The 13,988-nt window shown below is 43.0% G+C and overlaps 1 protein-coding gene across 4 annotated transcripts in view; it reads left to right on the forward strand.

Annotated features, from left to right (window-relative positions):
- Positions 1-13,988, forward strand: part of ZMYM4 (zinc finger MYM-type containing 4) — a 710,031-nt gene that overhangs the window by 652,189 nt on the left and 43,854 nt on the right. For all 4 annotated transcript variants that reach the window (XM_053707062.1, XM_053707061.1, XM_053707064.1 and 1 more), the window contains one exon: positions 4,246-4,375. In XM_053707062.1, coding sequence (XP_053563037.1) covers positions 4,246-4,375 — 130 coding nt within the window. The remainder of the gene's footprint in view (positions 1-4,245; positions 4,376-13,988) is intronic.

Raw genomic sequence — 13,988 nt, forward strand, 5'->3', positions numbered from 1 at the left:
GTCCTGTGAGGCGCGTGCCCCAGACCCTTTCTCTGCTACATAAGCACGTGTTCCTATGGCCTTTACTACCTCTCCGGAGGGTGGCTTGTTTCCTCCAGAGGTTAAGGCACGGTTCCACATTGGCCATTTCTATGGCGCTGTCTCATTTATATCTCCCAAGTGAAATATTTCTAAACTACTGTCCATTTTCTGTTCACCAGGGCACGTCGGGCGTGGGATCCCCTGATTCATTTCGGCCTCCTGGGGAAGCGTTGGCCTCTGAGACTTCAGGGGCCCCAAACTCAGGGTCGGGGTCTTTCATTGATCCGACGAGAGATTATTTTGCCTTTCGTTATACGCTGGCACGTCTTTGTGTTCTTTTAAGGCACGTTTTGGCGATGTTAGAGGATCCCAGTCCTAGTGGGCCGAGATATCCGAGGCCTTAGATGCTGGATGGCAAATTGCATGCAACGTTTAGAGATGAGTTTCTAAGCTTCGGTGAATGGGGCCTCTGATCGGCTGGTCCCGTTGGCGTTCTTATTCACCTTGGGCATTCACCCGAGGGGTGCTGCCTTCCTTTTATTTTTAAACATTATGGATGTGTTTATTTTCTTTTTCTTATGCTCATGTCTGTTAGATTTCTGTTTTTGAAAACGTTCTTCTCTGGAACCGATACTTGCGATTTTGTGGTCGCGTGGGCACTTCCACGGATGTTGCGCACTTTTTGAATAATAGAATTATGTTTTCTAATTCATTTATCGATCCTTTGGGTTGAATTTTCTTGGACCTTGGACAGTTCTTGAGTGTCCCTATACCAGGCAGGTACTGGTTTGACGCTTTTCTGCTATTACCTGGGTTCATGTCACCCTCGTGGTGTTGATTTAATCCTGTCTGATTCTGAACGTCACTTGGCCTATGGATATGGACTCCGGACTCTTATCCTATTTCGAAGAGGCCTAATGTGTAGATACGCCTCTGAATGGGAGGGAGGATTGTGTGTGCCGATATAAGGTTGGCTTTTTCTGGCTACTCGCCTTGGATATGGATCTGTCTTTCAGACCGCATCATGGTTCTTTCAGGTCCCTGGGGACTCAGAATCGTAGTTTCCATTCCTTTGGAGTTGGGAGATGTGAGTGACCTATGTGGTCTAGAGTTCCGAGTAGTGAACAATTTGCGTCTTCACTTGAGGTTCTTCCGGATGCTGACTTCTTAGCCTAATAAACATTTTCTTGCAGTAGCGGAGTCTTCTTCCTTCCCGCCTTGGGTGGGTCATCTGGTCTGGAAGCTCAGGCATGTCCTCCTTCCTTTGCTCTGAGTTGCGTTACTCTAAGAGGAGGAGTGCAGGGGTTTCACTGCCTTCTGTGGGGAGCTGTGAGGCTTCCAGCTTTTACCCTGTCAAAGGGGTTTTTGGAAGATTGATCCTTCAGGGATCTCTGGCTGTTGTCTCTTCCATATAATACCCTTGGTCTTACCATGGTCTTCAACGTTCGGGGGTTAACTGCGTCCTCGTTGCAAAGCTAGCCTTGGGACTTAACAGTGAAATGCTGAGGTTGGATTCTGACGGTCGCCCTTCTGGGGTCAGGTAGTTGACCATTTATCCTCGATGCTCTGTTAGGGGCTTCGTGGAGGGTACTTACGCCTATCTCTCTGGGATGGCAAGCAAGGTCCGGGGTTCACATTCACCTTCGGGTGTTGGTTGTTACCTTGCCAGCGTGTGTAACACGTGGTTACGCTTGTCTATGAGATTTTTGCTTGCAATCCAGGAGCACTGGGTGCCAAATTCTTAAACTGTTCAGGAGTTTGTTTTTCAGACTCTTGGGATTGAGGCTGTTGCTAGATCGCAAAGTCTACAGACTTTAGATGGTGCGCTGCTAATCATAGGAGGCAGCTTAGGGTTCCTCAGGAAGTTAGATCTTTCGATCGATTTCGTTTTTCGAGGACTCTGGCCTAGGACCATGCCTCTACCTAGATTGGGTGTGGACGGTTCGGTCTCACCTTAGGTGTTTGTGGTCCTGCTTGCCTCTCTGTGGTGGGCGGGGATCTGTTTCTCATGGGAGATGTCTATCTACCTGTGGTTTAGGTTCTAGGTCTATCTGATGGGCCCTACTGGTCTTCTGACGCATTTGATGTTTCTTGTAGACTCCAGGTGTCTTTCAACTGTGTTGACGATATGGCCGAGAAATTTCACCTCTATGGTCGGGTGGTTTCCGTTGCTTTAGTCCCTTTCTCTCCTAGAGTGGGGGATGGGTTCTCCTGGTTCAGAGTTACCTTAGTATCTGTGGTGACCTGTAGGTCCTTGTTTTCTTGCCTTGTAAGGGTTTTTTCTCCACTTGCGTTTTCAGAATCATGAAAATGTGGAGTAGTAACTGGCTCCACTGTTCCTGCAGCAGGAGGCTGGGGGTTGAATCCTGATGGGCTCCTGTTAAATGTTGGATTCTGATTTTTAGATGCTGGGGGTCTGAGAACCCTTTTACCTTAAGTAGCCTTCCTCTTTAAGGAAGACAGCAGTGTAGGGGGTCTCGTACCCGAGCACAAGTCTGTCCTGACTCACGGTAGCATGCCGTTTTGTAGTGGCAGTCAGAGTTCTACTTGTGGGCTTTGCTCCTCGTAGATCCATCCTTTTCTTCCAGAGGTATTGGACTATTGTCTTTGGTCTTTGACTAGCCTTTGGGCTGGGGCCATTACCCTGGAGGGAAAGTCAGGGATCAGTTAATCTATGCAGTGTTGACTGTTTTCTTCTAGAGTCTGTCCTCCCCTTCGGTGGGAGGACTTTTGCTGTCGTCCTCTTTTCTTCTGGTGCTGGGAGGGGACGCTCCTTGGACCCCGGTATTCGGAGGGCTGTTGAGTTTTTTTGAAGGTTTGCAGTTTGAAACCAGCTACAGCTATTTGCTCCTTGAATGTGTGCTAGGAGGTTTTAAAACGTCTTTCGGTGATTTGGGTTCCACGATGGCTGAGTCAGCTTCCTACCTGGAAGCTTGTCACAGAGTTCCTGTTCAGACGGTTGGTGTTCTCTGGAGAGCTCTTTGCTAACTACTGGGATACTTAACCTATTTTCTGCTGTCTATGCTTGCCTAGCCTGCAGGTTTCGATCTGATACAAAGCAACAGGGAATTATTTATATTTTTATAGGGTGTCGGGTAATTTCAGGCTGTGGTGTCTTTCAAAGGGGCTGCCTTTTTGTACCCACCCGTTGTTTGCATTCAGTGTCTTCTAGCTTGGGTATTGTTTTCCGAAAAGTAATTAATGCAACTGTGGACTCTTCCCATTTAAGAAGAAAAACATAAATTATGCTTACCTGATAATTTTCTTTTCTTCTGACGGGAAGAGTCCACAGCTCCTGTCTGTGTTTTGTCTGAGGCAGCAGTAAACTTTTTGTTCTTCTGGCACCTTTTTCCACCCTGATATTTCTCCTACTGTTCCTTGTTCGTTCCCTTGGCAGAATGACTGGCGGATTAGGGAAGTGGGGGAGGTATTTAAGCCTTTGGCTGGGGTGTCTTTGCCTCCTCCTGGTGGCCAGGTTCTGTATTTCCCAAAAGTATTGAATGCAGCTGTGGACTCTTCCCCTCAGAAGAAAATAAAATTATCAGGCAAACATCATTTATTTCTGTAGGTTTCAGTTAGCCATTGTCCTGGCGTACCAGACAGTGCTAAATGATCCACCCTTTCCTATTAGAACTTAAACGGCTTTGTAAAGCAAAGGGGTAATCTGTTTCTTCTTGTCATCTTGTTTAAGATGTTTGTCACCAGATCAGTATACCCTCCAATAATGTGATTGCTTTGGTATAAAGCCTGGTTTTGTTTAGTATCATTTCCTGTGTCATAAACTGTGAAAATGTGAGAGTAAACAGGTTTTCTATGCTTACTGTTAAATCCCTTTAGTAGGAGGTGCTTCTTGTTGTACAATGTTTTAAGTTGCTATCTATCTCTCTAGATCACTGGTTTTCAAACCTGTCATCAGGATTACCTTGAATGAGAGCAGGTAAAATAACCATATTTACTAATCAGCTGATTATTTCACCTGTGCTCCTGTTCAGATATCCTCAAAATGTGGCCTGCTAGGGAGGCCTGAGAACAGGTTTGAAAACTAGTGATCTAGATGGATGGCTTACTTATAACCCTATTGTTTAGCATCATCTCGTGGTTCATGTGCAGTCACCCAGAAGTTAAAGAAAGGGATTTAATAAGGACAGAAACCCTTAAAGCTGGTAACGAACTTACAGCAACAAAGTAGCTGTTTGAAAAAGGCTCAATATTCTCTTTCTGCAGAAAAATTATCGCTAGGCAAACGGAAGCGCATAGAGGGAGAGGACGGCCAGTTTGTGATGGAGATGGAAGAGAACACAGACAACCCTCTCAGGTGTCCAGTGAGGCTGTATGAATTTTATCTGTCTAAATGGTAAGTTGCTAGCAGCTTGGTTTGAGTGCTACTATTTATCCTGTCAAGAATGTCATAGTAACGTTCATAGTATGAAGATTTACTCATGAAGATTGTTTTACTAATGTATAACTGTCCTCACTACTTTGGACTAAGCCTTTCTTTCATGTAATTAGCAAGAGTCCATGAGCTAGTGATGTATGGGATATACATTCCTACCAGGAGGGGCAAAGTTTCCCAAACCTCAAAATGCCTATAAATACACCCCTCACCACACCCACAATTCAGTTTTACAAACTTTGCCTCCTATGGAGGTGGTGAAGTAAGTTTGTGCTAGATTCTACGTTGATATGCGCTCCGCAGCAAGTTGGAGCCCGGTTTTCCTCTCAGCGTGCAGTGAATGTCAGAGGGATGTGAGGAGAGTATTGCCTATTTGAATGCAGTGATCTCCTTCTACGGGGTCTATTTCATAGGTTCTCTGTTATCGGTCGTAGAGATTCATCTCTTACCTCCCTTTTCAGATCGACGATATACTCTTATTTATATACCATTACCTCTGCTGATTTTCGTTTCAGTACTGGTTTGGCTTTCTACAAACATGTAGATGAGTGTCCTGGGGTAAGTAAATCTTATTTTCTGTGACACTCTAAGCTATGGTTGGGCACTTTATTTATAAAGTTCTAAATATATGTATTCAAACATTTATTTGCCTTGACTCAGAATGTTCAACATTCCTTATTTTCAGACAGTCAGTTTCATATTTGGGATAATGCATTTGAATCAATCATTTTTTCTTACCTTAAAAATTTGACTTTTTTTCCCTGTGGGCTGTTAGGCTCGCGGGGGCTGAAAATGCTTCATTTTATTGCGTCATTCTTGGCGCGGACTTTTTTGGCGCAAAAAATCTTTTCTGTTTCCGGCGTCATACGTATCGCCGGAAGTTGCGTCATTTTTTGACTTCCTTTTGCGCCAAAAATGACGGCGTTCCGGATGTGGCGTCATTTTGGGCGTCGCTTTTGTCTCCACATTATTTCAGTCTCATTTTTTCTTTGCTTCTGGTTACTAGAAGCTTGTTTATTGGCATTTTTTTCCCATTCCTGAAACTGTCATTTAAGGAATTTGATCAATTTTGCTTTATATGTTGTTTTTTCTCTTACATATTGCAAGATGTCTCACGTTGCATCTGAGTCAGAAGATACTTCAGGAAAATCGCTGTCTAGTGCTGGAACTACCAAAGCTAAGTGTATCTGCTGTAAACTTTTGGTAGCTATTCCTCCGGCTGTTGTTTGTATTAATTGTCATGACAAACTTGTTAAAGCAGATAATATTTCCTTTAGTAATGTACCATTGCCTGTTGCAGTTCCCTCAACATCTAAGGTGCAGAATGTTCCTGATAACATAAGAGATTTTGTTTCTGAATCCATCAAGAAGGCTATGTCTGTTATTTCTCCTTCTAGTAAACATAAAAAAATCTTTTAAAACTTCTCTCTCTACAGATGAATTTTTAAATGAACATCATCATTCTGATGACTCTTCTGGTTCAGAGGATTCTGTCTCAGAGATTGATGCTGATAAATCTTCATATTTATTTAAAATGGAATTTATTCGTTCTTTACTTAAAGAAGTACTAATTGCTTTAGAAATAGAGGATTCTGGTCCTCTTGATACTAATTCTAAACGTTTAGATAAGGTATTTAAATCTCCTGTGGTTATTCCAGAAGTTTTTCCTGTTCCTAATGCTATTTCTGAAGTAATTTCCAGAGAATGGGATAAATTGGGTAATTCATTTACTCCTTCTAAACGTTTTAAGCAATTATATCCTGTGCCGTCTGACAGATTAGAATTTTGGGACAAAATCCCTAAAGTCGATGGGGCTATTTCTACCCTTGCTAAACGTACTACTATTCCTACGTCAGATGGTACTTCGTTTAAAGATCCTTTAGATAGGAAAATTGAATCCTTTCTAAGAAAAGCTTATCTGTGTTCAGGTAATCTTCTTAGACCTGCTATATCTTTGGCTGATGTTGCTGCAGCTTCAACTTTTTGGTTGGAGACTTTAGCACAACAAGTAACAGATCATGATTCTCATAATATTATTATTCTTCTTCAGCATGCTAATAATTTTATCTGTGATGCCATTTTTGATATTATTAGAGTTGATGTCAGGTTTATGTCTCTAGCTATTTTAGCTAGAAGAGCTTTATGGCTTAAAACTTGGAATGCTGATATGGCTTCTGAATCAACTCTACTTTCCATTATCTCAACTGTTACTGGTGGGAAAGGAACTTTTTTACCACAGGATAAAAAATCTAAGGGTAAAAACAGGGCTAATAATCGTTTTCGTTCCTTTCGTTTCAACAAAGAACAAAAGCCTGATCCTTCATCCTCAGGAGCAGTTTCAGTTTGGAAACCATCTCCAGTCTGGAATAAATCCAAGCCTTCTAGAAAGGCAAAGCCTGCTTCTAAGTCCACATGAAGGTGCGGCCCTCATTCCAGCTCAGCTGGTAGGGGGCAGGTTACGTTTTTTCAAAGAAATTTGGTTCAATTCTGTTCACAATCTTTGGATTCAGAACATTGTTTCAGAAGGGTACAGAATTGGTTTCAAGATGAGACCTCCTGCAAAGAGATTTTTTCTTTCCCGTGTCCCAGTAAATCCAGTGAAAGCTCAAGCATTTCTGAATTGTGTTTCAGATCTAGAGTTGGCTGGAGTAATTATGCCAGTTCCAGTTCTGGAACAGGGGATGGGGTTTTATTCAAATCTCTTCATTGTACCAAAGAAGGAGAATTCCTTCAGACCAGTTCTGGATCTAAAAATATTGAATCGTTATGTAAGGATACCAACGTTCAAAATGGTAACTGTAAGGACTATCTTGCCTTTTGTTCAGCAAGGGCATTTTATGTCCACAATAGATTTACAGGATGCATATCTGCATATTCCGATTCATCCAGATCATTATCAGTTCCTGAGATTCTCTTTTCTGGACAAGCATTACCAGTTTGTGACTCTGCCGTTTGGCCTAGCTACAGCTCCAAGAATTTTTACAAAGGTTCTCGGTGCCCTTCTGTCTGTAATCAGAGAACAGGGTATTGTGGTATTTCCTTATTTGGACGATATCTTGGTACTTGCTCAGTCTTTACATTTAGCAGAATCACATACGAATCGACTTGTGTTGTTTCTTCAAGATCATGGTTGGAGGATCAATTCACCAAAAAGTTCATTGATTCCTCAGACAAGGGTATCCTTTCTGGGTTTCCAGATAGATTCAGTGTCCATGACTCTGCCTTTAACAGACAAGAGACGTCTAAAATTGATTTCAGCTTGTCGAAACCTTCAGTCACAATCATTCCCTTCGGTAGCTTTATGCATGGAAATTCTAGGTCTTATGACTGCTGCATCAGACGCGATCCCCTTTGCTCGTTTTCACATGCGACCTCTTCAGCTCTGTATGCTGAATCAATGGTGCAAGGATTACACAAAGATATCTCAATTAATATCTTTAAAACCGATTGTACGACACTCTCTAACGTGGTGGACAGATCACCATCGTTTAATTCGGGGGGCTTCTTTTGTGCTTCCGACCTGGACTGTAATTTCAACAGATGCAAGTCTCACAGGTTGGGGAGCTGTGTGGGGATCTCTGACGGCACAAGGAGTTTGGGAATCTCAGGAGGTGAGATTACCGATCAATATTTTGGAACTCTGTGCAATTTTCAGAGCTCTTCAGTCTTGGCCTCTTCTGAAGAGAGAATCGTTCATTTGTTTTCAGACAGACAATGTCACTACTGTGGCATACATCAATCATCAAGGAGGGACTCACAGTCCTCTGGCTATGAAAGAAGTATCTCGAATTCTGGTTTGGGCGGAATCCAGCTCCTGTCTAATCTCTGCGGTTCATATCCCAGGTATAGACAATTGGGAAGCGGATTATCTCAGTCGTCAAACGTTGCATCCGGGCGAATGGTCTCTTCACCCAGAGGTATTTCTTCAGATTGTTCAAATGTGGGAGCTTCCAGAAATAGATCTGATGGCCTCTCATCTAAACAAGAAACTTCCCAGGTATCTGTCCAGATCCCGGGATCCTCAGGCGGAAGCAGTGGATGCATTATCACTTCCTTGGAAGTATCATCCTGCTTATATCTTTCCGCCTCTAGTTCTTCTTCCAAGAGTAATCTCCAAGATTCTGAAGGAATGCTCGTTTGTTCTGCTGGTAGCTCCGGCATGGCCTCACAGGTTTTGGTATGCGGATCTTGTCCGGATGGCCTCTTGCCATCCGTGGACTCTTCCGCTACGACCAGACCTTCTGTCGCAAGGTCCTTTTTTCCATCAGGATCTCAAATCCTTAAATTTAAAGGTATGGAGATTGAACGCTTGATTCTTGGTCAAAGAGGTTTCTCTGACTCTGTGATTAATACTATGTTACAGGCTCGTAAATCTGTATCCAGAGAGATATATTATAGAGTCTGGAAGTCTTATATTTCTTGGTGTCTTTCTCATCATTTTTCTTGGCATTCTTTTAGAATTCCGAGAATTTTACAGTTTCTTCAGGATGGTTTAGATAAAGGTTTATCCGCAAGTTCTTTGAAAGGACAAATCTCTGCTCTTTCTGTTCTTTTTTCACAGAAAGATTGCTAATCTTCCTGATATTCTTTGTTTTGTACAAGCTTTGGTTCGTATAAAACCATTCATTAAGTCAATTTCTCCTCCTTGGAGTTTGAATTTGGTTCTGGGGGCTCTTCAAGCTCCTCCGTTTGAACCTATGCATTCATTGGACATTAAATTACTTTCTTGGAAAGTTTTGTTCCTTTTGGCAATCTCTTCTGCCAGAAGAGTTTCTGAATTATCTGCTCTTTCTTGTGAGTCTCCTTTTCTGATTTTTCATCAAGATAAGGCAGTGTTGCGAACTTCTTTTGAATTTTTACCTAAAGTTGTGTATTCTAACAACATTAGTAGGGAAATTGTGGTTCCTTCATTATGTCCTAATCCTAAGAATTCTAAGGAGAAATCATTGCATTCTTTGGATGTTGTTAGAGCTTTGAAATATTATGTTGAAGCTACTAAGTCTTTCCGAAAGACTTCTAGTTTATTTGTTATCTTTTCTGGTTCTAGAAAAGGCCAGAAAGCTTCTGCCATTTCTTTGGCATCTTGGTTGAAATCTTTAATTCATCTTGCCTATGTTGAGTCGGGTAAATCTCCGCCTCAAAGGATTACAGCTCATTCTACTAGGTCAGTTTCTACTTCCTGGGCGTTTAGGAATGAAGCTTCGATTGATCAGATTTGCAAAGCAGCAACTTGGTCCTCTTTGCATACTTTTACTAAATTCTACCATTTTGATGTATTTTCTTCTTCTGAAGCAGTTTTTGGTAGAAAAGTACTTCAGGCAGCGGTTTCAGTTTGAATCTTCTGCTTATGTTTTTCATTAAACTTTATTTTGGGTGTGGATTATTTTCAGCAGGAATTGGCTGTCTTTATTTTATCCCTCCCTCTCTAGTGACTCTTGCGTGGAAAGATCCACATCTTGGGTAATCATTATCCCATACGTCACTAGCTCATGGACTCTTGCTCATTACATGAAAGAAAACATAATTTATGTAAGAACTTACCTGATAAATTCATTTCTTTCATATTAGCAAGAGTCCATGAGGCCCACCCTTTTTTTGGGGTGGTTATGATTTTTGTATAAAGCACAATTATTCCAATTCCTTATTTTATATGCTTTCGCACTTTTTTATCACCCCACTTCTTGGCTATTCGTTAAACTGAATTGTGGGTGTGGTGAGGGGTGTATTTATAGGCATTTTGAGGTTTGGGAAACTTTGCCCCTCCTGGTAGGAATGTATATCCCATACGTGACTAGCTCATGGACTCTTGCTAATATGAAAGAAATGAATTTATCAGGTAAGTTCTTACATAAATTATGTTTTTTTACAAAGTCTGATCCATATATAGACCCAGCATTTGGATCTCTCCTTTTAGATATATGGCCATTTAGTATTCACTTATAATTTTAACCAACAGTGTTTTTTTTTTTTTTTATATTGTAGTGTTGTAATAAACCATTTGTTTTATTTCCTGTTCAATATTGTTTCCATTACATTTGTGTATAATTGTACACCTGATGTTATTGCGACCTAACCTCAGTAGCTTGTCTTAAGCACGCCCTTTCTTTTTGTTTTCAAGAATGTCATAGTAGCCATGAGTTCCAAACTTTTTTTTTCTATTTACAGTGTTTTTATAAAACAAGTTTTTCTTCATAAATGGAAAGAGTCCACAGGTGCATTCATTACTTTTGGGAAAATAAGAACCTGGCCACCAGGAGGAGGCAAAGACACCCCGGCCAAAGGCTTAAATACTAGTCCCACTCCCCTCATCCCCCAGTCATTCTTTGCCTTATGTCCCAGGAGGTTGGCAGAGAAGTGTCAGAAGTTGTTTTTGTCTCTTATGGAGGGTAGTACTCTTCAACATGAGATGGGAGTTTTAAGTAATCCTGTCGGTCTCTCAGTAAGGGCTTGGATGAAAGTTAGAGTACGGAGATACAGGAAGTGTCTTTCTGCAAAACCATCCCGACTCATGTTAACAGCTCCTCAAGCAATCGGCGTTGTCTAACTTTGCTTTGCTGCCTGCTTCTCTCAAGTCCATGGTGGAGGCGAGGCTACTATACGTCACACTTGAAGGGCCATGTTCCTGTTCCACGGCATAGATTCCAGTAAGATTGTTTCATTTTACTTCTTCAACTCATTTGTTCCTGCAAACTCACATGAAAAATATAGGGTCTCAGTGAGACTCTTTTAGTATCTTGGAACCAAGGTTTAATATCTCCTAAGGGGGATTATTTACCAGGTTTTTTTTTAATCATGTTTGTTATGTGATTCAACCTGCTTATGTGTAGTGTTAACTGGGCTCGTGGCTTAAAACATAACGACCTGTTGAAGTGACGCGACCTTGCGGTTGGGCACGCTTTTGTTGGACTGTGTTTATGTTCTGGTCTCCCATTTCCGCATTCCTGACTGTGTGGCAACGGAAAATTCTAGTCCACTGGTGTCTGGTACATAGGTGGTGGTGAGTGCCCCAGCCATTGTGGGTGTCAGGTGCCGTTTAAATTGTTTTATATATAGTCCATTTTTGGGTATCTTTGATCCAGTTATGGAGGATACTGATGTTGAGTTTGGTCAACTTTCTGATTCAGATTCTTCGTCCTGTGAAGAATGCGAATTGGCCCCATTGACTCAGGTCAGTCAGTTTTGTTCTTTAGGCCATCCTAGAGTGCCTTGTTCCTCTGGCTCAGGGATTCAAGAGACGGCTGAGCCATCTGCCTCGGGGGCCCTGTCCTCCGGGAGGCGAAATCCCTACTGCTCCTTAGTGCTACACAAGCGGGTAACCCAAGTTATGTGTTTAACCCCCGGAGGTTGTGGCACGTTTTCGCTTTTACGTACTTTTGGCGCTTGCGCGTCTGCAAAGTCCAGATGTTTATTTGCAATTGCCCAGGTCTCTCGGACTCTGGAGGGCATGTACAGTTCCCTGAGGGTGTAACTGTTCCTGAGTGTTGTGCCTTTCGTTACAGACGGGCTCGCCTTAGTGTTTTACTCCCTGTGACTTCTTGTGAGTTAACCTTCGGGTTGCCAGTTATTTTATTTAATCCGGTTAGGATTAATTTTCTTTTCTTTTTCATACTACGTTTCCTGCTGGAACTTAAAAATATCTGCGATTGATACTCGCTGTTTGCTTCTAAAGAAGTTGTTCGGGACACTTCAGTCCCATGTTTGTCTGTTTTCTCCTCTCTGAGGATTTAGCCAGCTTGGCAGTTATGACCCTGGTTGCAGGCTGGTCCTGATTGGGTTCAGATCTTCTGTCTCGCTACTTAGTCAGACAGGTGGCGCCTATTATGCCTTGCTGGTCAGACGGGATTACCGAGTGCTCTAAGCTTTATTTTAGTTTTCTTGTTATTTATTTTACAAGTTTCAGCTAAGCATTCTCAAGAGGACTTACGGGTCCGTGAGGCTCTCGGGATTGTTTTAGTCCTAAATAGCCGTCTCTCTGGTGACTGGGTCAGTGAATTTTGCTGCGTCACTCTCTGTTGCTTCTGATACCCTCAGAACCTAGAGTATACCTTTCCACGTGGTGGGAAGATTAGAGGGTTTAGCACACCTTTTTCCACCGGTCGGGCAGTGTTGCTTTAGGGAATTGTTTTTTTTTTTTTACTTGTTCCTTTAGTGGTTCTCTTCTTCATTGAGACCTCTTGGAGTCTCCTTCGGGGGGGTTGTCCCCTTTTCGAGACATTAGCCAGTGAGGTCCCTTCGGACTCCGGTTGGGGTCTTTTCCCGGTGTTGGGAATGCTCTGCATCTCTTTTTTTCGACAGAAGGGGTCCTAGTGGTGTTCCACTCTTATGGTTCAGGTTTTGCCATCCAGGTGACTTTGACTTTAAATCTGAGGTGATGTGGAGGCTTGATGTTGCTCTGTTCGGGTGAGTTGTACTCACTGTTCCCCTTGTGTCTGGAGCTTGTGGCTAGCTGGACAGCTAGCTCAGCATACTAATGCTCTGTGGCTACTCTGTACTGTTGCAAACCGAGGGTAGACCCGGCGGGGTCTACTCAGCCTTTCCTCCTTCCAAGGTTGTTAAAATGAGCAGTGCCTTGTGTCCCTTAAGGGGGATTAGCCGCACTTTTAAAGCACAATAATGTTAATGTTGCTTGGGCGCCTGTTAGCTCTAGTATCCTTTTATGGCCTTGGCTCTTTAGAGTGTTGGGCTCCGGCAAGGGGTGGTCTCTTCCCTTTGGGTCGGGACTTCTTGCTCTTGTTATCCGGGTTATTCTGGATTTTTTCCTGGGAGGTCTGTTTTTTTTATATCAGACTGGAGGATTGTTTAATCTAAACATTTGTGGGGCCCAGGCTTCTTGTCCTGATCTTCTGGTGGTCGAGGGTTTTACTTGGCGTTTTCTCTTTGTGGATCCCGCTGTGGGATGTTACCGGACCTTATGATCCTAGGACTGGCCTGGGGGTTCCAGTTTCCTGGGTACTTGGGCTTAACCATTGTTCTGGCTGTTCTGTTTTACAACTTGGCCAGATTTACTGAGAGCCGGGGCTCCTTGGGACTTGTCTTGTGCAGGATGATACGGTTCCCTTGGGACAGCCAACTAACGTGACCTGATGGTGGCCTTTCCTGCCTTGCAAACCGAAGGTTTGTGGTTGCTCAGCTGTCACTTTTGTGCCTGGTATGTGTGCTAGCACGATGGTGTTTAAGGGGTTCTTCCATGTTCGTCAGTGACGTAGCCTTGTGTCCTCTTGGTTCCGTCTACGACTTCCTGTCTTATGAGCAGGTGTTTATCAACGCTCTCCTCTTCAGGGGGTTCGTTGTCCTCCTTACGGAGGTGAGGTTCCCTTTTTAGGGGCCTCTCCTCTGTTTGGGAAGTAAGAACAGATGTTTATCTGGTTCAGGGATTGGTCTTCTCTTTCAGTTGTTCCTGTCTATCTGGGGAGCTGCTGGCCCCACGTTGAGACTTAGTCGGGTGGCCTTGCTAGATCTCTTTAGGTCTAACGCCTGCTCGATTGTCTTTAGGTTGAAGGGACTGTGTCCATTATTCCGCCCTTTTGGGGGCTGGTCTTGGGGTTCCTTTTGTTTCCCTTGCTTCAGATCTGCC

The sequence above is a fragment of the Bombina bombina genome, chromosome 3, assembly GCF_027579735.1.
Source record: "Bombina bombina isolate aBomBom1 chromosome 3, aBomBom1.pri, whole genome shotgun sequence".
In the NCBI taxonomy this organism is placed as follows: domain Eukaryota; kingdom Metazoa; phylum Chordata; class Amphibia; order Anura; family Bombinatoridae; genus Bombina; species Bombina bombina.